The 26,498-nt window shown below is 40.7% G+C and overlaps 2 protein-coding genes across 2 annotated transcripts in view; both read right to left on the reverse strand.

Moving 5' to 3' along the window:
• Positions 1-3,879, reverse strand: part of LOC307253782 (MICOS complex subunit mic25a-like) — a 114,757-nt gene extending 110,878 nt beyond the window's left edge. The window contains exons 1-2 of the mRNA XM_080031951.1: positions 3,685-3,879; positions 1,039-1,132 (exon numbers count right to left, since the gene is read on the reverse strand). Coding sequence (XP_079888077.1) covers positions 1,039-1,132; positions 3,685-3,768 — 178 coding nt within the window. The 5' untranslated portion in view covers positions 3,769-3,879. The remainder of the gene's footprint in view (positions 1-1,038; positions 1,133-3,684) is intronic.
• Positions 3,880-5,202: 1,323 nt separating this feature from the next.
• Positions 5,203-18,955, reverse strand: LOC307252820 (E3 ubiquitin/ISG15 ligase TRIM25). Its single transcript, XM_080030622.1, has 4 exons — positions 18,231-18,955; positions 15,702-15,841; positions 6,501-6,668; positions 5,203-5,984 (listed from the first exon to the last, which is right to left on the reverse strand). Exons 1-4 carry the CDS (start codon positions 18,873-18,875, stop codon positions 5,276-5,278), a joined length of 1,662 nt encoding a protein of 553 aa, XP_079886748.1. The 5' UTR covers positions 18,876-18,955; the 3' UTR covers positions 5,203-5,275.
• Positions 18,956-26,498: the final 7,543 nt, after the last annotated feature.

Below are 26,498 nucleotides of genomic sequence, written 5' to 3' on the forward strand. Positions count from 1 at the left end.
GACAACTTGTCTCCATAGTTGCAGTCCAGTGCTAACTTCCTTAACACGGCGATGTATTCCATTACTGTTTCCTCAAGCTTCCTCTGTCTGGAATTAAACTTGAACCGCTGCACAATCTCGCTGGGTTTGGGGTTGAAATGTTCCTTTAAAATCTTGACCAGTTCGGCAAACGTCTTGTCTCCCGGTTTGGCGGGACTGACAAGGTTCCTCACGAGGCTGTACGTCTGACTTCCCACTGAACTGAGAAATATAGCTTTCTGCCGACTTGCATCTGTGATTTCGTTAGCTTCAAAAAAATGGTGAAGAACCTCACAATATTCTTCCCACGTCTGTGTCTCACTGTCGAACGGAGCGGTGCTCCCTACCAAGGCCGCCGCCATGATTATTCTCGGGGTAACGTCTGACTCGGATTCGGATCCGCTCATGCTAACGTAGCAACTTTATAGAGTCTTACTGTTTCGCTTGCATCCGTTGCATCCCCACGAGGCATCGGCTTTTGTTTATCCTCGTCGCCATTTATGTAGTAACTCCCGGAGGCTTCTTGTTACACATTTAAGGAGCTTTATTTCTTTGTTGGCGAACACAGTATGCAGCACACTCAACATGGCCAACAGAGGTACATTCCCGACTGAACTTCTTCTGTCCTTTACTACAGGCCAACCCAACGGCAACAACAGCGGGTTGCTGCCACCCAGTGGACCAGCGGACAAACATGCCTTAATTACTCTGCCCAGTTATCACACTGAGATTTCTTAAATTTTACTGGGAGTTTTTTCTCAGCCGAGCTAAGGGTGTAAGGGCAGGGTGTCATATTGTATCATATTGTATGAAATGTAAAGCCCACTGAGACAAATGTATTTGTGATTTTGGGCTATACAAATAAAACTGATTTGATTTGATTTGATTAAATAAAGATTGAACGGATATCCAAATATGGAATTATAAATCTACAAGTTTAACTACACATTTTGTTTTTTTGTGTGCTCTTGACGTCAGAGGGTTGAAGTGTACTCAGACAGTGTTAGACACATGACATACCTGTGTCTTTGTGGGGGCTGGAGGTTGGTGACTGTGGGCGTTCTGGAGCAATGTTGGCCACTCCTTTCATCCTCTGGAGAACGTCTTCAGTGAGCTGCACAGAGATTAAGTAAGTAAGTTAATGTAGTCAAGTGTACACAAGGCATATGGGAAAGTTGTCTTTTCTCACAGTCATGTGTTTGCCCCTCTCCTCTTTGGGGTCATGGCTATTCAAATGACTCATCCATTTATCTTTTCAAAGGATTTCGTACCCGCACAGAGTAACTTTGGGGGGGGTGTGTGTGTGTGTGTGTGTGTGTGTGTGTTTCCAAGGAAATTGTTAAACATAGCTAGCTACACCAAAAGCCACAGTAGGAAGCCCAAGTCACTGACTCACTGTTTCTATGACTCACCGCATTTGAATGTGCAGGAAGGGCTGGTAAATAGAGTGATCTTGTTTTTTTTACAAACATTTTCACAATCACTATGAAGCTAGGAAACAACCAGAATTATAATGTCTTAACTAGCTTGAATTAATAGTATGATATAGGTGTATCCATCATATTCCAGTGGTTATACCCGACTAGCCTAACCTGTATACAACTGGGTCTGAGGGTGCCTTCAAATCCTGTGGGAACAGAAAGTAGCAATGGCATGCAGGCACACAGCCTACATTTTGTTATGTGTCACGTACTGTACCATGTGACTTCTACCTAGGATTGCAAAGGGGTGGAAAGTTTCCAGTAAACTTTCTGGAAACTTTCCACGGGAACTTTCGCTTGGGAATTTTGGGAATATTCAAAATTGGGAATTATAGGAATTAACTAAATGGCCGTAATTAATTTTTTTTTTTTTATATCCAAACATAAATCTAAAAATATAAACATTAGGTTTTGTCATAGGCAGACATCCATGCAAACTAATTAAATAAAAAAAACATTACATTTGAACAGATTTATTTGTAAGTAGAACTTTATCAAGTTTTTATTATTTCACTGAACAACAAAAAGATGAATGTTGAGTAAACTATAACTCATCTGTCTGACCCAACCCATTCAATAAATTAAGTAAATTGCCCCCCATGTGATGGAGGAATGCACAGTGCAAGGAGGGGGCGTGGCCTCAGTACCCCTGCAGTAGGATGTGTGCTATGTGCAACTTGCCAGGTCTACTTGCATGAAATCTGGTTGTTTTAGTCAAGATTATGCTAAAAGATATTTTCCACATCTGTATTTAAAATCACTGTTTAAGCCTCTGTAAACCTGCTCTAGTAAAAAGCAATATATGATATCAAGTTGGGTGTCTCAATAAGCTTTAAAAAATATCTGATTTGAAGTTAAATGTTCATAAATATTATAAAACTTAGTTGAAAAAACTGCTTTTTACTGTCTAGAACATTTGCCAGGACTGAAATGACATAGTTAGAAGGGTCTAGTGCATTTGGGTTGCTTTAAATTTAGTAAATTCCCGTTTATTCCTGTTAATTCCCCAAATTCCTGTTAATTCCCATGAATTCCCGATAATTCCCATGGAAAGTTTCCAACTTTGAAAATTCCCGAAATTTTGCAACTTCTTCCTGATGTCCTGAAAACGGGTTATAATTTAACACTAAACACAACACCAAGCACAACTTCAGCAACCTCTTATAAGATGACGTCTGTTGTCTGTTCTGCCTGTGACCACGCCTAGAATCAAAGCATGACAATAAATAAATATGCAAAATAAAAAACTGTATTCTCTGCTTGTGTACGATGTGCTCTTTCATTGCATCTGTGCTATTGCAAGTACATTAGAATCATACTCATAGAAATGACAGTCCGCATAGAGCTATCAATTGAAGTCTGAAATTGTGCAGGCCCAGTGCAAACAAGCTATAATTGGAGGCGTAACTATTCACGATATTAAATTCTTGTTTAATATGTTTAGTCAGATATGCAGATGTAGAATATGTATGTATTACCATTCTACCGGTTAGCCATGACTTGCATTCAGACATTCACAGTAGCACTTGAGGATGCAGAGCACAGTATGTCAAACTAAGCTTCATTCAAAATGTGCCTATTAAAAGCGCCGTTGTTTATGGACAATTGCCACCATTGGTACAGCATTATTTGAGGCTATTAAGACATCAGAGGGAATTCCTTCTTGTATAAGAAGCAAATAATTCACAATTGACAGGTTCCAGTAAAGCACAAGCAAGAGTAAACGGTTGGTTCTTCACTTAATTGCTAGCCAAACGCGTTATCTACAACACTGTTTGCACACGTAGAATCCATGTAAATTGTGGTACAACTTGCATTTAAACGCATTGTGCATATGCCGAATTTACCCTGAGAGCCTGAAGGTTTGTAAAGAATATTGGTCATCCGTCATATGATGTTCCTTTGCAGATAAGCAAGGCAGACTTGTATCTTCAGCGTATTGCGACTGGAGCTTGACGTGACGAAAAGGGGGCATGTTTCAGGGCGTATATGAACCTGCCCCAGCCCCTGCATCCCTTTACATCCTCATCACTTCAACGGTGGCTATAGGTTGTCGAGTGACAGCTCAGAATAAACTGGCTATTCAATTTACAGTACAGCAACACGCCAATGGCTAGTTAGCATTCCCCTTAGTATTAATGTAATGTTAGCATGCTTTATCAAACGCTAGTTGAATTAGCATTACCTTGACTCCACGGAGAATCCTGACTCTGTCCTCATCATCGACACCGAAAGAGACTTTTCTGGTCGTACTCTCTCCCGAGCCCATGCCTTCTGGTGTAACAAGACAGCTTTGCGAATTACCTGTCCTAACTGATATTAGCTGCTAACGTAAAATAATGTTAACCTCCGACCCAATGACAGAATAAGCAAAGTGACAGATGGGATCAGGGTTGCCAGATTCTTGATATCTATCCCCCTCTCAAAGGGATGTCTATGTGTAAAATCCTAAACACTGTTTTCTGTTAGGGAATGTATGATATTTATAGTGTAACTCATTCATGACACAGTTTATCTTTTTGTGCTTTAAAGTGCATTAACGTAAAATGAAAACGGTTGAATCGTGGTCAATTACGTACTTACAACCTAACTGGCAACCTCATTACCTTTAAAGCAGGCTTGAATGAATGAACTGTCACGTGCCAATCATATAGCGTACCATACCACACCGTGCCATTGTGATAAATGCACAGTGCACAACAATGTATTCGCAGACGTTTTGTCAAAAGACACACACACACACACACACACACACACACACACACACACACACACACACACACGTACGCACGCACCACGTGACCATCAGAGTTTATTTGTAGCATAAACACAAGCATGTCTCATATTTACGATAAATGTGGGTGTTCACGCACATCACTGTTTATAAAGAACATAGAAGGAAAACACAAAACATTCACGAGACGTTCAGATAACTGACAAATGGAAACTAAATGTAAAAAAAAAAAAAACTGCATGCTCAACAAAAACAAATTTTAACCATGAATAAAAAAATAAGTATTTGAAAAAAAAATCATCTATTGGCTAATCTAATAGGCTATCCTTTTTCTATAATCGCCTACAGTAGCCTAAGGCAAGGCATCATTCAAAATGTACACTTCTACAAGCATGGATGCTAGCATACAAAGCATTGTTTCCCAGTTGTTGAGAGTTTATTATGGTAGACAAAATTCTGAATTTGTGACCTTTCTTTTTCAAACTCATTCAAACATAGGGAAATCATTTTTCCAATACAATTACACATGAATGCAACATCTTTGCAGAATCTTTAATCAATCCATACTTTTTTTTAATTAAATTTTTTTTTTATTCTTTCCTTTTGAAAGAAAGCAGCAAATGCAAAAGTACACAGAAAAACTTTAGTCGGAGGCTAATTCACTTGCCTTGCCAACTTTTTCGTATAAATGAATGTCGGTTACATTTAAGCCATTGCCAAATGAATTGATAAAAAAATTATTAAGCCTATCAGTTCCAAAAAACTGATAGGCTTAATAAAAAAGTCCTCCCCCCCCCCCAACATTGGCACAGGAGCCCAGAAAGATCCCAAGAAGCGCCCACAAAATGTTTCAGGTGGTGGTTCTACTGTTTAGAAAAAAAACCTGAGCATACTGCAGAAGGGATAAAAATACATACGCAATAACCGAAGGCATATGTCATGCAGATGCACAAACAGTGTTGTTGTAATTACTCAGAATTTCCTTGTGGGGGTCACAGACATTTCCGCACTATAGCTTGAAACAACATACTGTGAGTTCTAATCACATGCCACTTTGCAGTGTGATCCAGGACTCCGGTGTGTTTGAATGGATACTGAATGCTGGGTAAAGCGGCTCCTTGAACACAGCCCTGAAGGTGTGGAGGTGCTCCCTGCGTGTTTTGGTGCTGTGGAACATCAGTGTGCCCCCCTCATAGTCCAGCGCTACCTCCACCCTGAGCGGAGTATTGCTGGTCCCTCCCAGGGCCACGTTGCTGGAGGCCTGGCACACCGTCAGCTTACCGTTCTTCCACTGCAGACGCCACGACACTGAGTTGTGTCCCAGGCGACTGTGGTCCCCGCGGCGAGGGATGCTCTTGTAACACACGCCCAGCGACCACATGGTGTTGGCCCCCACCTCCACCACCCACACGTGCTCCCCACCGGAGAAGCCCTGGCTGCACAGGGCCTGGGGCGCGCTGCTGAACCGCTCGGGGTGCTCCACGTAGGGCTGCTTGGTGGGGCTGTACTTGACTGTGCGCAGGTCATTGGAGACGAGCAGGCTGGGGTGGGCCGTACAGATGTTGAAGGTGAGGTCCAGGGGGTTGAGGAGGATGTGCATGTGGTCTAGGAGGCGGGCCATCTCTGAGCGGAAGTCCTGGGTCTTCAGGCCCACGTGGAGACGCTTCATGTTGAGCGGAGCCTTAGAGGGCATGGTGCAGGGAATGGAGCCTGTGACCACTTCTCTAAGCTTACTTTCAATCTGCATGAACCTGCATGGAGAACACAAAGAAACACCTCAGTTGATCTCCATGTGATAAGCTGTGTTACTTGGCATCACGTGTCTTGACCAAAGTAGGCTGCATGGAATGCACAGGCAGGCATATCTCTATGTAACAGCTGGCAGTGTGCTTGGCTTTTTCTGCACATTTACTGTTTGAGGCCAGACACAGTATAGGCATTTGTTTATGTTGTTAGCTGTCTGATGTATGATACATTCCATTCTAAAATATATGTTGAAAATGCGTTTTTTAAAACCTGTACAATATTTTGATTAATAAAATGAAAAAAAAAGTCTGTAACCAAAATCTGTATGAAGAGTTTGGACACTAATATGTTGTAAAGATTAAATGACCTTTTTAACTCTGGCTTTAACCAACATCTAGATAACCAAGCACCTATCTAGATGTTTTAAAGAGATGCTAATGTACCAATAACAAGTTAGATATTGCCAAATTGGAAAAAGTTGTAATACAAATAGCATAATGTGGATTGTATTTGTGTTGTACCTGTGTATGAACATGTATGCATCGGTCTCATTGAGGGCCTGTGAGGCACTCTGCTGGGCCTCCACCAACTGCTGCTGTTGCCATTCTAGTTCACTCTGTCCGAGCTGCCAGCTTTTCCTGCGCTGGCCTCTCTCCTCCTCCAACAGCACATGCAGGCGCTCCCTGTACCTGAAAACACAAAACACAACAGTGCCCAACCAAAGGAGACCCAGTCAGTAAACATCATCATTGATATTCTACCATACAATGTCTTTCTCTCTACTAGTGTTGCTTCTATCTTTCTCTCTAGGAATACACTCACATTTATATTACTTATTTCATTTGATTCTTTTGCACTTATTGCACCTTGGGTCAGGGGGAAATCTAATTTTGATTCCTATGAAGTATGTCTGGCACATATTGCAGAAATTGACAATAAAGTTGACTTGAATTGTGTTATGGAAATTAATATTGTGTGTATGAATATGTGTATACAGTATATATATATACTGTATATATATCAGTGATTCTTGAGAACCGGGACAAAAGGCCGTCTTGCATATGTAACTGCTGTCATGTTTAAAACTAAAAATATTTAAAATTGTAGATGTTATTAGGGATTAAGAATAGAATGTCTGGAGCACAATTATCCCCTTAAATTTAATTTTATCAATATTATATCAAATATATGACACCTGTTATCTTCTCATGACGTCCAAAACAGTGTGTCCTCAGAAAAGGTTTCAATCTTTCATATGCAATAAAACCTATTAAAAATGTACGTTAATGATTAAAAATAGCTTTTTTCATCAAAAGCAACACTAGATAATCTCTCATATCAATAAAAACTGTTTTTCTACAACACATTCATGTTTTATAAGGATTCTAAGTGATGGGACCACTTTACTGTAAGTCAACACCGTCAGACATTTCATTGTGTAAAATGTAATAAAAACAGGCGAAATGAGGGGCAGCTGTCACTTTGAAGGACCTCTTGTCAAATTCTACCTCTGCAGAGTACATTAGAGTCAGACAGGCTCTGATAGGTGTTGTAGTTTTAGAATATTTTACATTCTAAATCTTGAAAGTCCTGTGTCACAACCATGATAACAACATTTGAACAATCTGATCGGTCACATGGTTGAATGCCAGTCCTGTACATGTTGACTGACTGCATTCATTACAGCAGATGATGGGAAAATGTTTGGCATGCATTCTAATCTGGTACAGCCACTGCCTCAACCTGCTCTTCCAGCCTGGGGCCTATTTCAGGTAGCTGGTTTTGAGGCAACCCAGAGTTTGTTCGCTCTGAGTTAGTGGAAACTCTGGGTTTTCCGTTTCAGGTAGCAGGTTCAGCCCAACCGAGAGTCAGTTACTGCGGCAACATACGCCGTGGGTCTAACCTGCTGGATAGGTGGTTAGACCTACCCTGAGTTTGTTTTCATTTTACGCTGCAGCTCCGACTGAAGAAAGAGTGTCACTGTCACACGCGTCCCTGTACAGTTTGAAGCAAAATCACTCCATAGAAATCTCCATCGGGATGTTTTTATCATTTCCTGATGATTTTACGTTTGACCGATTTATCTGATCAGTAGCCTATAGCCTTGTTCTCAGCCCTCGGTCCGTTCATATAGGCGGCCACCTTACACATCGTGACATGCTCTACATTCAGATTAATAAACCTATTTGTATTGTATGCTTTTTAACGTCTGTGCCACTGAACAGATTTATGTCAGGTGGATTCATGTAACGCTGCGGCTGCACGCGATTGTTACTGTTCACTTGTGCGATCCTAAAGTCACAGACGAGCCTCGTTAAATAGCCTAATATGAATATAAAAATGACATAATAATTTAAACTGTGATCACTTGAGGAAAATGGATCTGGTAATAAATCAATAAGGCTCTTCAATGGAAACTGTCACCTTATGTGTCAGACGTTAATGTCTTTCACTCCCCCATTTAAAAGAAGCGATAGTCTGTTTACTGTACAGTGGGCTAGCTTCCCAACATATTATACAGCGAATATAAAACACTGTCAGAAATGCTGTGCCGCGCCAGCTTTATTACTTTACTGCTGATATGCGTAACTTTTTAAAATAGACTATGGCTACTCATACGGAAGCGAAATGATTGCTCTGTTTTTTTCTGAATTGCCGAGGAGATTAGATCAGAGATATGTGACTGACAATATCCCCGTTCATTCTTCTCCATAAACTCATTCGTTAATATTTCTAACTCCAGTGGGAGTAGCGGAGAAGTTTTTTTTTTTTTTTTGAGAAGTGGAGAAGTGGGAGGATCACGCATTTGTTTCTTCTGTTTCCATGGTGAATCATATTATCAGCGATCCATTGACGATGGCTTTTATGCACACGCTCCACCCAGAGTGAACACGCTCAGAGTTGATTGACCCAACGCTGATCCACCGTTCTGTAACCGAAAATCCAGAGTTACTCATCAACCCTGCGCTCTGAGTTGACCAACTCAGAGGATTAAACTCAGAGTATGTAAAACCAGCTACCTGAAATAGGCCCCTGAAGACTGCTGCAAATCATCCATTGCATACTATGAAACAGAGGGCCTCTACGAATAGTCTCACTGAGTGTATGCTTAAAGGTGGAGTCTGTGATTCTGGAGAATGCTTGTTGTCAAAATCACTTTTTCTCAAGATCGGGGAATACATTGTTTACAGGGAATAGGCTGCGTAATAGCACTTGATTTTTTTTCAGCCCACACAAACTACTCATAGTGGCCAGTGAGGAGATATTACTCGACATCATTGTAAATGAGGGACCCTCTATTGATCTTTCGAGGATAAATAAAGGAAAAATTAAATTCACTGATTTTAACAAAAAGTTATTTTAACAACAAGCATTCTCCAGAAAGGCTGACTGCACCTTTAAAGCCACTACGAGTAACATGGCACGTTGGCGGCCCCTTTGGACAAAAGCGGTAGTATTTTTACGACGCCAGTCGTGAAGCTGTTTTCTAGCTCGTGCCGGGCGTGCGAGATTCAAATGATCAGGAAGTAATATAGTGCATGTCCGTGTGTTGAAAGTGTGAGGGCACCGGACTCTTTTCGGCTCCGTGAGAGTGGTTAGTGACACAGCATCAACTAATGCCAGTCAGTGCTACACACACCTGATTGCAATGAGTTGATGCAGTGTCACCTCTCACGGAGCTGAAAGATTACGTGTCCTCACACAAAGCGAATGAACGAGAGAGGCAGTTAGTATGGATCACGATGAGGTAATGTGTTTATGTTGTTGTAAATAATGACTATTTCAGATGAATAATGGTCATCTGATGATGCTGGTGAGGCAAAGTAAACTGTGTTTTAGTAGGCTACCGCTCATTCATTTAGGAGTAAACACTGCAGTCTAATTCACTCCCGTGAAATTGTGTATACGTTGCTTGGCAACGCCCTCCCGACCGCCTATCACTCTCCCTTTTAGCTTTTCTTCATTGCATTTTCTTTCTTTTCTTTGATGGTTCAGCCCCGTTATCAGTCATTATGACAACAAATAACTGTCTCAAACAAAGCTCCCGCTCCCCTTCCCTCACCTGGGGCCTCATTTATAATGGTGTGCGTAGAAACCATCCTAAAACATTGCGTCCGCAGAAAGCCAAAAATGTGCTGCGCAAAAAAAAATTCAGATTTATAAAACTGTGCGGCGCACAGTTGCACGCAATCTTCCCTTTATAAATACCCACCTGCGGTGAATTGTGCGCAGACGATCTCCACCCCGTGTCCTCCCACTTCACCTCCCAGTTTCATCCCACAATCTACCATACATGGCGAATGCTAAATAGCTCCTGAATATGATAAGCACGGAATTTTGACTGACATGAGGAAAAAAGGGAGGCAACCGGCCGCAAAGAAAGCGACTGTGAAGGAAGAAAGCCTGTGACGTCGTGCATGTGCTGCAGAAACTGGCACACACACATACACACCCGCGCGCTTATCACATATCCTGATTGGCACAGTCGTTGTAGTCTTTGTAAAGCAGTTTCGCCCAACTTTGTACTGTATGCAATATCACGTATTAGCGTAGGCCTACCTGTAGTCCTATATGTAGGCCTATATAAAATATGGTGTGACAAGTGAAATAATGCCTATAGTCAATTCGAGAGAATTGTTTATCTCCTGTGAGATCCACACATTTCCAACGTCAGATTATAGTTATATCTCCCAGGGTGAATTGTTATGGGAAAGAGATGTGTGTAATGATTTGCTAAATTCATAATATGATTTTATCTAACGAAATTACAGTTTTAATTAATATCTGTTGGGCTTAACTTTGTACAAAACTACTTTTTACACACCTCTTAAAATTTGCTCTCCCGCTGGCCACTCACGGAAACACCTCCCGACGTATAGGATATTATTATAAAGTAGCGCTATAAGATTCAACTTATAAAATACAACCAAAGCATGTAGACCTAGGCTACTTGATAAGTAATTCAACCTACATCACAACTGCATGCCATAGACTACAGTAGCCATATATTCACAACTATAGGTAAGCTTATATATTTTACTGACTAAATATATTGGGTGCCAAGCATAATTTGTCTGTGTTTTTCTGATGACTGAGCTTTATTTCGTGGTGTTGCCATTGAGTGTCGCTGATTGCCCGAGTCAGGAAAACCTTGCGGTAGCTCTACGCATGGTCGAAAGTTGGTGTGGGAATACGCACACTTCTCCGCAAATAATGTCTTTATAAATACCAACGTTTGCCACCGCACATTTTCCCGCAAATTTCTTCCCGTCTACGCAAAGTTTTTGTGCGCCGCAAGCTTTATAAATGAGGCCCCCGGAGGGAAAGGCTTCTCATATCACATTGCTGCGCCACACTGAAATCTGCGACCAATACGGATATGTGACCATAGAGCATGCACGCGCAGAGCGGCCAAGTCTCACGCTTTGGCCGTGAGACACACGCATATCAACCAGTTCACACGCCACCAGTGTTGGGAAAGTTCTTTTTCTACGTGAACTAGTTCAAAGTTCAGTTCACACCCTTTAAAATGAACTAGTTCAGTTCATAGTTCATCATTCAAAATTCTGAACTAAGTTCACAGTTCAAAAATGAACTAGTTCATAGTTCTTTTTTTTAAATATGTTGCTGCAGGCTATTATTTTTCTAAATAATTGCCACATTCCATAAAACCACAGACAGAAATTATTTCAATAACATTCAGTCCACACTAGAAGCCAGCTGCAGCTTTTACCCCTACAGTATATACTCAAAAACATGAGGAAAAAGTTGCTGTTTGAATGATCTTTTTAATGAAGCATTATTAAAACGGTTTAGGTGCAAATGTTTTTCCATTTTTATAATTTTCCAAACCTGGAAACAATTCACATGAAATGTCATTCAAAGAAAGCAATACTGAAAAATATACCATGCAGGTTCTACAACCAAATTAGCCTACAACTTAAACTAGTAAAACCCTCAAGGAGACCATTCTAAACTGCAGTGTAGGGCCTACTGTTAACAACAAAGTCCAGAAGATGTGTTGACATACTTATTAACACAAACACAATCTGAGCTAGGTAACAATCATACGAAGAAGAGGTAGAGCCTGAGGCTAGAATGAACGTGTTCGCAAAAACGTTCATGAGGCAGAAATACATACGTTCAGTTCACGTTCGCCCCCAATATGAACGAGTTCATGAACGATCGTTCATTGAACGCGTTCAGGCACAACACTGCACGCCACACCTCCAATTTCTCACGCAGAGAAATGAATCCCCGTAATTTTTCTTTTTTTGGTACTTTTACTTTGAAAGTCTTATTTTGAAAAGCTAAACGGACTGAGTTCCGTGACATCCTCTTTCTGCCATGCTTTCTGCACGCGCGGTTTCTTTATAGGTCCATGGCCGTGTGCAGCCCGTAGCCGCAGCAGCCACTTGGCAAACCACCACGGCCACGCCCCCCTGCGTTACACTACAAAACTAATAAAAGCCCGCCGCCTCCCAGTCCCGCCCTTTGTTCAAATGATATGGAAAATTAATGACAACAAGGACGCTGGTATTAAATGAACAAAGAAGTAAGAACACCTTAATTCAAATCAGTCACTTCACTTGATATATTCAAGCTTGTTTTGCATTATGTTATTGGGCTGGTTGACACACCAACACATTTTTGTTCTAAAATGTTGTCAACATTAATTGAATGAATGTATTGAGTAACTAAGCTTAGAGGTTACTGTGGGAAAAATATGTTCTGAGAAGACATCAAGTGTCATAGATTTAATATAATAATGGTGAATTGAAATTGGATAATTGGATAACCCATACAATGTTGAATACATAGAATAATGACCTTTATTACAGTTTAACCAAATGTTTTAACAATAGGCTACAGGAGATATTTGAAAGCACTACACATGCATTGTAGGCTATTCAATTAAATTTGTGTCAGCGAAACCGTGAATGTTCTCTTTTACTTTACATAAAAATGAATGCAGAAAAGGCACACATTGCTTCATAAAAATTCACCAGAATGCAGGAAATTAAGTGTTTAATGCTCAAAATTTTCTGGGGGGGACCCCCAGACTCCCACTTACAATATGTCCACACCCAATGTTTAATTAAAACCTGTCCTACGACTTTGCAATTCATGAATTCGTTTATTTTAATAAGATTTTTGATGTTTTATCACATTTTCCAATTGTCTTTTATTTCTGATTTATTATGAACAATATGTAAACTTGCAGGACACTAGCAAAAATGATTGGGTGGGAAAGAGGACACGGTTTTGGGTCCCTCGGCCAAAAAATCTCACTCCAAACTTTTGGTGAAACTTGGCAGCCCTGTGCACGCGTGAACCGAAAATCGGACTGTGTGTGCGACCAGACCAAACGCAGTAATAAAAACAATATAAAAACGTCTTTCTTTGCACTGATGTTTGCTGTTAAAGGTAATTTATGATTATGAGAGGAAACATGAGGCTGTTTAAAAGATATTTAAATGTTACTCAGAGCTGCTTTAACTTGTGATTTACATACCAGAGGGGATAGATAATAGCCTGGCATTCCCAGACCTGCCACTAGGCGCTGGCAAATTAAATTTGCTGCGCGTGTTGGTCTGGACACGCTCCGTTGAAGCTTATCAAGAAAGCCAGAAATCTGGCGGGCGCGCCAGAGCCCCTTATATGGTACTCTGGGGAGGACGTAACCGGATGACGACAGTGACGTGCATGCGACGTTTGAAGCCGTGATAGTAAACATCAGAGATGGCAGCGGATATGTTGTGTGAGTTTGAGACTGCTTTGGCCTCGACCCTTAACGATTTGGAAGACGGCACTCAAATCTTTCATTAGCAAGTAAGTGGGATGTTATATTTTGCCGACCGACAACGGCAAACGTTTAATTTAACAGTTTAACAGCTGTTCGCTAAACGAAAGGGGCTTACGTCGCCTTGTGCATCGCTCTGATTGGTTGTAGTGCTATCCAACTGCGTGCAGTGGCATTTGAAATGCACGAGTAGGAGCCGCCCATTGACTTGGAAATTACAATTGATCGTCGCCAGACCCTCTATCGTTCAAGATATCAGGGTCTGGATTTCCAGGCTAGATAGATAAACCAATCCCAGTTGAACCATCATGTAAATACACAGTTTACAGTTTACCCATCTTCTTCTTGTGAAAGCACATCATCTCACTAATGATGTGCATTAGGAGTGCGTGATTTATTATTCACTAATTACAGAAAATAATACATTTTGTGTGACATATTATGGTTGTTTTCTTGGGAGTTGAAGTAGTGAACCTTTACACATGTGCAGATATCCACTGTAACTGTAACTCTAAACTCTATATACACTCAATCAGTGTTGGATTACAGATGAAACCATCCTTACATATTATTATATAAGAGTTTTACCGTCAAAACTCAGCTAATCTGCTTCATCAGGACTGTGGTGGTTTTATCAGATCAGATTAACAATGGCTTAGAAATAGAAACAAACAATCCAGAGGACGTCAGCAGATTCTGATTAAGTTTGTAGTTAAAGGTGTAGTCAGCAAATATGGAGAAGGCTTGTTGTCAAAATCACAGTTTGTCAAAATCAGTGAATATTCCCTCACAATCCACTAGCTCACAGTTCACAGCAAACTGCCCGTTATGACAGTTCGCCCCCCAAAGCAAAAGAATCAGGATAAATCAAAATGTGATCCTGCCATAAAATAGCGCAGATCATTGCCCTGTTTTATTTTAAATGCATTATGGGCATTAAGTGTCTGTTCCTATAGCCTATACTTACACAAAACTATAAAAAATAGGCCTATCTGTTACTATTTGCCTTTCTTGTTTTCCATGTTAAAAGTAAGCTACTTGGAAATTGAAAGTAGCCTAAATGTGGTTGAAAGAAAAGGAAATGTGCGGTGTTGATCATATGTGATAGATAAGGGGTCGCTATTGGATGCAGACATTATGAGATTCGGACCTTTGCTGTAAGAAAATGTTGTCAACTGGACCCATTTCAATTTTAGTTGAAGACCCCTCGGTCAGACCAAGAATAATTCAATTGTAGTTCAAGGATGATGTTGTCGATGACGGTATGAAGAAGAGAACTGTGGAATTCAGGTCTTTTAAATGTAGAAACTGGGTTAGATCATATGATTTTTGTATGACTTGACTTGTGACTTGCTTGATTCTCACCACAGTGACTTGGACTTGCTTGAGACTTGAAGGTTATGACTTGAGACTTGCTTGTGACTTGCACATTAGTGACTTACCCCCACCTCTGGTAAATACACAGCCTGGGCTCTGTAAACAGGCTGGTTGCTATAGCTACTATGGGCCCCCTTTGTTTATACCCTTGGTTTACACACCAGTGAACAGAGCCTAGGCTGTGTAGTAACACCAGGTTTATTTTCAGCACGCACACACAGTACAGACAGTTTGTGGATCGTGAGATATTGACTCAAGGTGATCGTGACAACAAGCATTCTCCAGAATCACTGACTCCACCTTTAAATCCTGCTCTGTGTGCAATGATCACATCAAAACCATGAGCTGAGAACGGACAAAGACAAAACATCTAATGTGAAAGGAATAAACCTGTTTGGCAGAAAACTGTTTGTGTATGTCTATGTTAAGACTATGTTAAGAGGGAGACTCTGGAGGGGAAAACGTGCTTTTTATCAGTGCCTCTGCTCAGTGACACAGCATTAGTTTTACAGTCAGAATCAAGTGGAGGAACAGACGTTACCTGTCTACTAGTGCAGCCATACTCTCCATGAGAGTGATGGCCTTGTTGACCAGTTTGTCTCCTACAGCTTCAGATTCTCCTTGGTCCTCTGCTGTCTTCTGTAGGAGACCCTCTGTCACCTGCAGCCTGCTGGACACCACCTGCAATACACACGTATCATGCATTAAGGATATATTTGTTAAAGACTTAGTACAGTTGGGGCGGCAGTGGTGAAGCGGGTAGGGAGGTCGTCCTCTGGAGTGCAGGGTCAGAGGTTCAATCCCCTGCCTACCCGCCACATGTCAAAGTGTCCCTGGGCAAGACACTGAACCCCACATTGCTCCCGATGGTTCAGAGAGCGCCTTAGATGGCAGCTACTGCCATTGGTGTTTGAATGGGTGAATGTGGTAAGAAATGTAAAGCGCTTTGGGACTGAGAAAATCGGCTAAAAAGCACTCTATAGCCTACTGCACTTTGAGTGGCCTTGTGTTTGAATTGTGCTATATAAATAAACTTGCCTTGCCTTGCCTTACTGTAAGTCAAGTCCATTTACATTTTACCATAGTTAAGAAGAACATCTGGAAGGACTGGATGTACTATTTTTGGAACAAGCCACAAACAATCACTCAGTCAACACATGAAATCATTAGAATGAAGTCACCTGGAAATGAGAACTCGTCTGTCTGTCATTACGCCTTTCTCTATAGTCAGACAAGTTTGATCGTCTTGCCATTTAGCAGTTCCCCAGGTCTGCTGGCAGTGTTCCAGACAGCCGCCCTGCTACTTGATCCTAATCTCTTGTGTTGTCACAGTACAGTAGTTATGCCCAGGGGCACAATGTGAAGCTTTGGTATTATTGCAGTGCTCATTTTGGTAACGATGTTATTTAAAGTGTCCTGTAAAGAACAATGTAATTTGATCGTAAAAATAGGAATTTCCTGAAAAGTACATTTTGATCTAAACACAAGTTAAAATGAATTATTATTGATAACACATATATTAAATTGGATCCTTCCCAGTAGCGGCATTTCACATTTAATATGCTCGGCTTATCTGCTGTACACTGACTAAAATACTTAAATCTCTAGGTTACCAATTAACCATTGATGACGGCTGCTGTGCGATGCATTGTATCTCATGATGCTGCGTCATGCAGCATTGTTACTTTATCTAATTTTCATGGCGTGCACAACATAGAATGCACCAACATTGGTTCAAATACACATGAGGTGGGTTTTGTTGATTTTTTAAGACCACGTGACCACCCAAAAAATGTGTGGTTTGCCGAAAATCACGCCAATCAAAAAATGAATAAATAAATAATAATAAAAAAGCCAGCTGTGTCGGCGATAGTGTATTACAGAACAGTTAGTGGCATTCGGAGCGCAGAATCAAGGTCTACTATAGGCTACTGACGAAAATCACACAACACATTGCATCTATTTATTAACAATATTTATGAATTTAGGCTATATTTTGCTGCTCCAACTCAAATTCAGCCCAGCCAGGCGATAGTTAAGTTTCAGTTTCGTTTTCATCTCCGTGGTATACAGCCGTTTGGACCAGCTGATCGGCTCCTGACAGCAGGAGTCAGTCTGCGTTCCAGTTGTACTGGGAAGTTGGATTTATGGTGCCAGTGATAACTGAACTAAATAATAAAATAAAGCTATCTTCTCCTTCCTATATCTGTCTATCTTTATCCCTCCACTGCATACTCAGTCACTACTATCCATGCTAAAAGGAAGCAGGATTATAACCTCATTTAGCACATTATTTTTAAATATTTTATATTATTTATTCTTTTTTTTTCTCCCCCATCTAATTTTGACGATTTTTAGAAAAATGTGTTGGTTTGTAAGCGCTAAGGGAGCATGTTTAAATAAAACCTGTGAACCTTAACTTTTAAATGTATTTTATTTCATGTTTCTATGTGCTACACAGGCTTAGATATTAAGGTTTTGGTAGACTTGACAATTCATACTATTTTTTTCAGAAAACCCTCAGGCATTGAGGACATGTCCTTAATCCTAGATTATCCTAGATTACAATAGTCATCAATGGGTTAAATCAATTATCCCTAATATCCTTGTAACACATACCAAATGGCATAGTTCTTGAATGAACAAGAGTTGGCCCCAACATGGTCGGGAGTCTCATGTGTGCGTGCCGACAGCCCCCAGATATTTGGGTGAATGTTAGTTTTGGTTCAATATGGTTATGCATGCTTAATCCCCTTCTGATGTACAAGAAAAAGATAAATTGTTTCCCAAAAGGTCACCTGAACTCAAATGCCCCATGTATGACCTTGAGGCAAGTGGGGAGGTCCCATTAGCCGAACGGTTAAATACACTGGTTTGAATGAAGATTTATAAAAAGGCACTTTGCGCTAAAAGGGGCTGGGTCGGTTCCCCCCCTATGCACCCTCCCTGTACACGCCTCTGTAATACCCTGTGTTTTTTACATTAGCATATTAGCAAGAACGTGATCAGCTGTAATGATATACAACTGTGACAGGTCTGGCTAGTGTGAATGGAAACAACCAAACCATACCTTGGTGCGGCTCTCCAGCGCTCGCCTCATCTCCTCTTCGGCCACGCTGAAGGTGAGGACGTCGTGGTTCTTGTGATGGCCCTCCATGAAGCAGCTGGTGCACAGCAGAGTCATGTCGTTGGAGCAAAAGTATTCCAGGGGGTTGTTTGGGTGGACGGCGCAGCCCTTCAACCCCAGAGGCTCAACCTGGGGGTCCACCACCGTGTGCGCCCTGAAGGACTCCTTCTCCTGGTGCCTCTTGAGGTGTCTGGAACACAGGGACACCTCGCACTTCAGGCAGGTCTTCACGGCCAGGGACTGGCTATCTAAGCAGTGGTCGCAGTAAACGACCATCCTTTCAGGGAGCTTGTCCTCGTTTGGCTGCCTGTCCATGTGGGGCTCGGTGCCAGTGGCTCGGTAACCCTCGATGATGCTGCAGAGCTTGAAGTTCTTCTGAAGGGACTCCAGGCCCTGGTACTCCTCGCGGCACTCCGGGCAGCGTGGAGGAGTCTGGTCGTTTTTGGGGCTGTTGTCAGAAGTCTTGCAGATACAGGCCCGACAATAGTTGTGTCCACACGGGAGAACCACAGGGTCAGAGTACAGCTGGAGGCAGATGGGGCAGCTCAGCTCGTAGGCCAACTGCTCCTGGGGCTTGGACAAAGACATGATGGGGATCCAGAAATCTCCTGAACAACTGTACTCCACCACTATCTTTTGTTCCTAAAACTAGTGTATCTCTTCTTTCTTCTGTCACTCTATTCTTCCAACCAGGTGCAGTGTGTGCTGACAGCAGGTAATACAGGCAGTATATACAGGGCTACACAAGGAAGTAGGCAGTTCGTAATGGGAGGCGTACCCAATTGGGTGTAGGACGCATTCCTTTCCAAGAGGCCACAGTTGTCTGTGCTACTGGGAAGTCACAGCTTCCATAGGGGTCCCTGTTGATGGTAAAAATAGCGCTACATATGACAGTAGTAGTGCGGAAGTCCTACTCGCCCTCATTCTGGAAATGAATCAATGGAACCAAAGAGTCAGGACCCTTCTTTACTGGAAACTCAAGAGCACAAATCTGTCTCCAGGCAAGAGCAAGTTGCACATCTTATTCCAATTCTGGTAATTTTCTTGTTTTGGCTTTAAGTTTTTTTTCTTCAAAAGACTTGAGAATTTCACAACCCAAACCATATGGCCATATCTAACTTCCCTTAGACAACAAAAGGAAGTGCAGCAGCAGCAGCAGCAGCAGGATTCTTTTTAGTTCATTGAGTGCATTTAGTGTGTAAAGCATACAGTATTTCTGCATACGCTTGAAGGGACGGTGTACGGAGGAACCTTTGTATTGTCCACACACAAAAAATCACATGCTTTCCGATGTGCCTCCTGTTGACTGTCAACAACAACTGTAATCAAAAACATTTCAGTGAAAGCCAAGAACCTTGTCTAAGATAAGACACCCAGAACGTTTGAAACGTGCTGGCTGCAACTGTTTCCAAAACAACAAATAACTGTGGGTTCATCCTTAAGTTCTTGTTTAACAAAAAACACAACACACGTGACCTCATGAGCATCTTGTGAAGCATTCGGGTTCCTGAAATAGATGGATAATGTTTACTCATCGGCTGACCATACACTGCACCACAGAGGATTGGTTTATAGGTCAATACAAAAAGTGTAAAGCTTGTGTGTCATGTTTGTCAGCAATAAAGTTTGGCCTGAGACTTTCCCTGCGTTCCAATTCCGATACTTCCCTACTATTAAGTATACCAGAAAAAGATTTGAAACAACAGCATGTTACCAAAAAGACATGAATACAGATTTCAATACATTTATTGTATCTTGTAAAATTGATGTACCAGTCACATAGTAACATGTTGCCCCATCTAGAGAGGTGTTTCTGTGGCAGGTCATTGAAAGAGGCAATACTAAGGACATATGATACTTAATAGGCAATTAATATAATTTCAGGTTTGGGTTTTATATCCTAACTAATAAATAAGCCTATCGTTAGCCTCATAGCATAATTGCCTAAATCATATTTACTACTATACTTTTACTCTACATTTACTCTATTCTACATTTACTCTGTTCTACATCTACTTTTGGTTAGCCTAATAGCATAATTGCCTAAGTCATATTTTAAGGGTTATAGAGTAGGGTAAAGTAGATGTAGAGTAGAGTAGATGTAGAGTAAAAGTAGAGTAGAGTAAATATGATTTAGGCAACTATGCTATGAGGCTAACACTATACAGGTAGGGCCGAGTCGAGTGTATATGTATCCCTCATCCTCCGGGCTGGGCTCACTTTGATCCCGGAGGTTAACTTTGTGTCATATCTCAAAGGTGCTTTACTCTACCTTTCCAATTCTTCTTGACTTTGTCAATCAGTTTGTTCCCCATGACCTCATATCAATGTTTTCTGATTCCCTTTTAATTAGTGTTTTTTTATTATTGGGGTCAATTTGACCACAGTTAAAATTGCCCAATTCCACCAATGCAGTTTTAATACATCTTATCATTGATAGAGTTCATGTTGGCCATATTTTTAAATAAAGTATCACACACCATCAGTCGGGGGAAGGGGGACACATACATCAAAGAAGCGTCATAAAAAGAGTTTAGTTTAGTTTCAAATAAAGGAAGAAAAAGGGGACAGTGCTTTGGGTTGTTTCGTAGATCAGCCACCAGGTGGCATTAAATCAACCACTGCATTATGGTTGCCCCTAGCAGTTTGTATTTACTGTATGGTTATATTTGTCATTTTGCATGATGTTGCTATGCTGTGTGCTCTGTTGCCTAACTGAGAAACAATATTTTTCGTTAGTTTTTTATGTTAATATATTGAAAACATTCATATCCTCAAAATGAATGTCGAGTAGTTATTGGTTTCAAGAAAATGAAAGAAAAACGGCAACTAGACACTATCACTGACAACAAACAACAAACAATTCACCCAGCATTATCTCCCCTCTGGAAGAAACACATTCATGTCAACCTGCTGCCAACATAGCAAAATAGCTGCCATTGTCAGCAGCTAAAAATGTTAATAGAAATCCAATATTAAAGGTGCTACGAGGAACTTAAACATATTTCTGAAACAGTCTTATTTTACCTGTAACTGCAAACGAGACCATTGGTGCAAAGAATGCTATTTTTTATATAACAGTTATGTATGGGTATGAATAGAAATCAAGAGTTATGGGTATTAATACAATGTATTGGTGAAATGGCCAACGTATAGCGATGAGGTCACTGCTCGGTTTTAGGTCAATTTTCTTTTTCCAACCTTACTTTGAAAGTTCAATCAAATAATTCCATAAATTCACATGCGATTGTTTTCAGGTTACAATTTCAGGCAGATGTACATAGCTTTGTATTAAACCACATTTTTAGACCAGATTATCTAAAAATCGTAGGCTTTCACATACTATTTTCTTGTCACTCTTGACTACATAAAGTCATTTGTATTGCAAAGCAAACAGGCAAGACTCTACTTTTATGAAAGAGGTCTGTGCACCGACTGGCCGCCAACTAAAGCCTCATCCAATAAACAAAACAGTAACACAACCTCTCCCACCCTCGGTTGCAAACAAAAAAACAGAAAAAACTACAATGTTTAGCAAGAATATGAATATATAAAGTCAAAGTCAGATTTATTTATATAGCACATTTAAAAATCAACATTAGTTGACCAAAGTGCTGTACAAAAATACATAAAAGTACAGGCCTAAGATACACAGCAAAAAAAGCTCACTTTGTGTTAATAGCCAAAGCAAAAAAGTGAGTCTTATATAAGTAATAGCTGATTAATAATTAAGATTGATTTCAAGTCAAATCAAGACAATGTATTGTTTGTTTCATTTATTTAGCCCAGTATCACAACTAAGAATCCTCAGGGGTCCTAACAATATGCACAGCATACAACACACTCGGAACAACAAGTAGGAACCACTCCACACAAGTATCTCAGGAAGAGCAACAGAGGAGGGGTCTCTGTCCAAAGGAAGGGCCCACTGGAAATACATGTTGTGCGAAAAGTACAGACCAACAAAAAAAATCACTGTACGAACAGGATTTCATGAAAACATGTATTACATCAGGTTGAAAAACATACTGTAGGCCTGTGAATAATGTGGATGCAGGAGGACTTTGGTAGGACATGAGCCACATGGCCTCCTCTCCACCATGCAGACCTGCTAATAGACAGACACACAACCACAGAGACTAGCAAAGCATTCACACACGCAGAGAGACACACTTTGAAGATAATAAAGGGTTAGATAAATCCATGGATATGTGTTAATGTTTATCAAGATAGCGATTTAACTTCCAATGTGTTTACATCTTGTTGTGCTATACCTTATTGCTCTACATTGAGTTACAGCCCCAGGGGGTGGCAAGTCACATTCAGCATTGTTAGATAGATAGATAAGATTAGATAGATAGATAGATAGATAGATAGATAGATAGATAGATAGATAGATAGATAGATAGATAGATAGATAGATAGATAGATAGATAGATAGATAGATGGATAGATACTTTATTGATCCCGAGGAAAATTCGGTAACACTTTATAATAACTATCCGTTGTAACTTGTTAATAGATCATTAGTAAACGTTTAATTAATGATTATTAATGATTTGTTAAGTGTGTGTTAGCAGTTTGTTAAGGATTTATAACAATGGTAGATAGTTAATAGCTTAATAATTGAATCAGTTCATCTGGGAGGTAATCCGAGATTAACTGATCACGTCACGTTCAAGTCCATGGCATGCACAGTGTGTATTGAGTTTATTTAAAAATATTTGAAAATGGGGCTGCCCTCAGTTGCCCATGCACTGTGTATAGTCTATAGCCTATTTCAGCCTCGTCGGTATCTCGGATTACCTCCCAGATGAACTGATTCAATTATTAAGCTATTAACTATCTACCATTGTTATAAATCCTTAACAAACTGCTAACACACACTTAACAAATCATTAATAATCATTAATTAAAAGTTTACTAATGATCTATTAACAAGTTACAACGGATAGTTATTATAAAGTGTTACCGAAAATTCTGACATCCAGAAGCACCAAACGTACGTAATATCACAAATACCAATTTGCCTCAGTGGGCTTTACAATCAGCAAGACGCCAACCTCTATCCTTACACCCTCCACTCGGCTGAGCAACAACTCCCAAAAAAAGCTTTAACAGGAAACAATGGCATAACCCTCAGGGAGAGACACAGGGGGGGGGGGATCCCTCTCCCAGGACGGACAGACAGTGTAATAGATGTCAAGTATACAGAACAGACCAACAGAGAAATCACAAAGGAACACATTTCAAAGCCAAAATGATTTTATGCGGATAATGTGGATACATTGCTGCAACTTGAATTTAGACTTCCCTTGTTCTTCAGAACAGTATTGCTTTAGCCTGGCTCCGCCCACCTACCTACTTCCACTCAAATGTAATTTTCCATTCCCTTCCCTCGAACAGATTTCTCCCGGTCCAATCAGCGAACAGAAGGAGTGGCTGAGAACGATGACGTTGAGGTCGTGCGCCAGTTTCAGTTGTAGTCACAGGAAGACAATGGATAAGGATACGAGAGAAGCTATTCAGTCTGTTGTGGCAATGCTGCAGAATATCGATAAATTAAAGCCGGAACAAGAACAAGCTTTGCTGAGTTTTGTTGGTTTCTGGCTGGTCCCGGCGCAAGACATACGTCACGACCAAACGCTATGCGATTGGTTGGCAGATCCGGAGTGGCCCTGGGCAGATTCAATCATTTTAAACTTCAACAGACACCCACCTTCAAGTGAGTGAACGTTGGTCAATTGAGTGATTCCAGACCTTCTGTACAAATGAAATGAAGTACGATGGTCTGGTAAAACCAGGCTAGCACTTTGGACAAAAGACCAAATTGAAGAATACAATTGATTGATTTTTCTATTGATACTATGTTTATTATAAGACATCGCTGCAGTCGACTCACAGGTTCACTGAAGCTTTTTACAGACTACACATGCACTGTAAAGTACACTTTATACTGCCATGATGCCACCAATTCACACCAGAACCGAAAGGGGAGAAGTGAAAAAAGAAACTTTCAGAATCACAAGTGAAGCATCTCAAAATGTTCAGTCTTAAGGACCAAAGAAAGACCTCAGGAGAACTATGTGAGGAGATCAACACCACAATGACAACAGTGTCTTCAAGAACTGGGAGAAGAAGGACCGGACTTGTAGAATAACAGCAAAGAAACCATCATTGAAAGAGTAAAATAGATGAAACGATTTGTATAAAACAAGAAATGGACAATGGAAGATTTGTAAAAAGTGTTGTGGACCGATGAGTCCAAGTTTGAGCAGTTTGGCAACAGGCGAAGAGTGTTTGTTCAACGGAGGGAGGGGCAAATATTTAAAAATGAGTATGTCTTTGCCAACAGTTAACCATGGAGGGGTAGTATTATGGTGTGGGGGCAATTTCAGCCTCAGGAACAGGTGACTTAGTGAAAGTAGATGGCATCATGGATAAGAAAAGTACACCTCAACATTCTGGTGAGGCACAGAGTACCCTCTGGGTGTGGTCTTATTGAGCCTGGACTTGTTATCAAGTCCTAAACATTATTCTAACTATTGTTGGAACTACCTTCAACAGAAGAAACCTGCTGGAACATAGAAAATGGTGGACTGGCCCCCTCAAAGTCCAGACCTCAACCCCATCCAGCAAATGTAGTGCAAGTGGATAGATCTATTGTATAATAAAAGGAAAGCCTTTGGCTAAAGTTGCAAAAGGCATGGGGTAACATTAATGTTGAATTTCTCAAATAAAGTAAATATGCCAGAGAGATGTGCAGCTGTAATTGCTGCAAAAGGTGGACATATCAAATATTAAAGTTAAACGTGGATAAAAACAGTAGAACTCACTTCATTTGGCAAAAAAAAGGTCAATATTTTCTGATCTGCAAATTCCTCAGTGGATACTGTGCTAAAGAATGAAACAGTTTGCAGGAGCTATTTCGCCTCAATTCGTGGAGCTGTTAGCGCACACAATCCATTCTTAGTGGATGTGGTCCCTTAGTTTCAAATGAACTGTCAAATGTGAATAGATAAAATAGGACAATAAGGACAATAATATTAAAATGATTTTATATTGAAAATTAGTTTCAGTCATATACGTAGAAAAATTACAAAAATATCGTGAATTTACATCCTTAAAAAATGACATATCAATATAGTTGCTCCTCTTTATTTGTGTGTCCGTGTAAATGCATGCCACATTGTAAACCCATGAATTTCCGAGCAGGGGTGTGTGTGTGCCATATGTGTGTATACATAAGCCCCACATGTGATAACATTCTCCCATTTCTCTTGGTGGAAATATTTATGCTAAGTCCTCATTTGAGCATGCAGTTCAAACAGACAGGGTCCGGTGTTTCTTTCCCCCTTTTTTTTCTTCCAAACGCTGTGAGCCTCCGGGGAGCATTCACATACAAAACCAAGCATTGTGAGCGTGGCATGCCCCTCCCATCCAACCCTGCCCTCAATATGTGTGTGTTTATATCAAGACCTGATATCCATTTTCCATCACTCACTCCTGTAGCTCAGAGGTATTTTTTTTTTTTTTTGGCAAGCGAGCAACAGTTTGAAAAGGGATCTGGGATGTGTAAATAGTTGTGATCCATCACAGGTGTCCCGTTCGCTCACAGAGAGAGGACGCACACTCTGATAATGTTTGAAGAGACGAAGATCATAAGGAATAATGTGAGTTTAAGCAATAGTCTTGGCACAGGAGTATTAACGGAAGCTAATTCCCACAACAACTTGAAGCATCGTATGAGAGCAAGATGGTTTCTTTAAAGTAGCTACATGGAACTTTTACATATTTCCAAAACAGTCAGATTTTTTCTCTAACAGCCAAAAAATGACATGCAACACCGAACGAGACCATCAGTGCAAAGAATGCTATTTGTATATGGTTTTTCTTAATGCCTTTGTCCTGGGTACGCTCACCCAGGACTAACAACTGGCATCCTAAAAAACACTACCGCTTTTGCCTAAAGGGGCCGCTACAATAAACAAACACTGAAAGTTCCTCGTAGCACCTTCAACACTTGATTTCTGATCTGAATATTTCTATTCATTCAGCAACAGACTGATTGTGTAAATATGAATTTGAACATTGTGTACCGCATGCCTAGTTTTGCTAGCCTGGCATTCCCAGACCTGCCACTAGGCGCTGGCAAATTAAATTTGTTGCACCTGTTGGTCTGGACACTCTCCATTGAAGCTTTTTCAGAAA

The sequence above is a fragment of the Ammodytes marinus genome (assembly GCF_949987685.1).
Source record: "Ammodytes marinus genome assembly, chromosome: 7".
NCBI classification, from domain to species: Eukaryota; Metazoa; Chordata; class Actinopteri; order Uranoscopiformes; family Ammodytidae; genus Ammodytes; species Ammodytes marinus.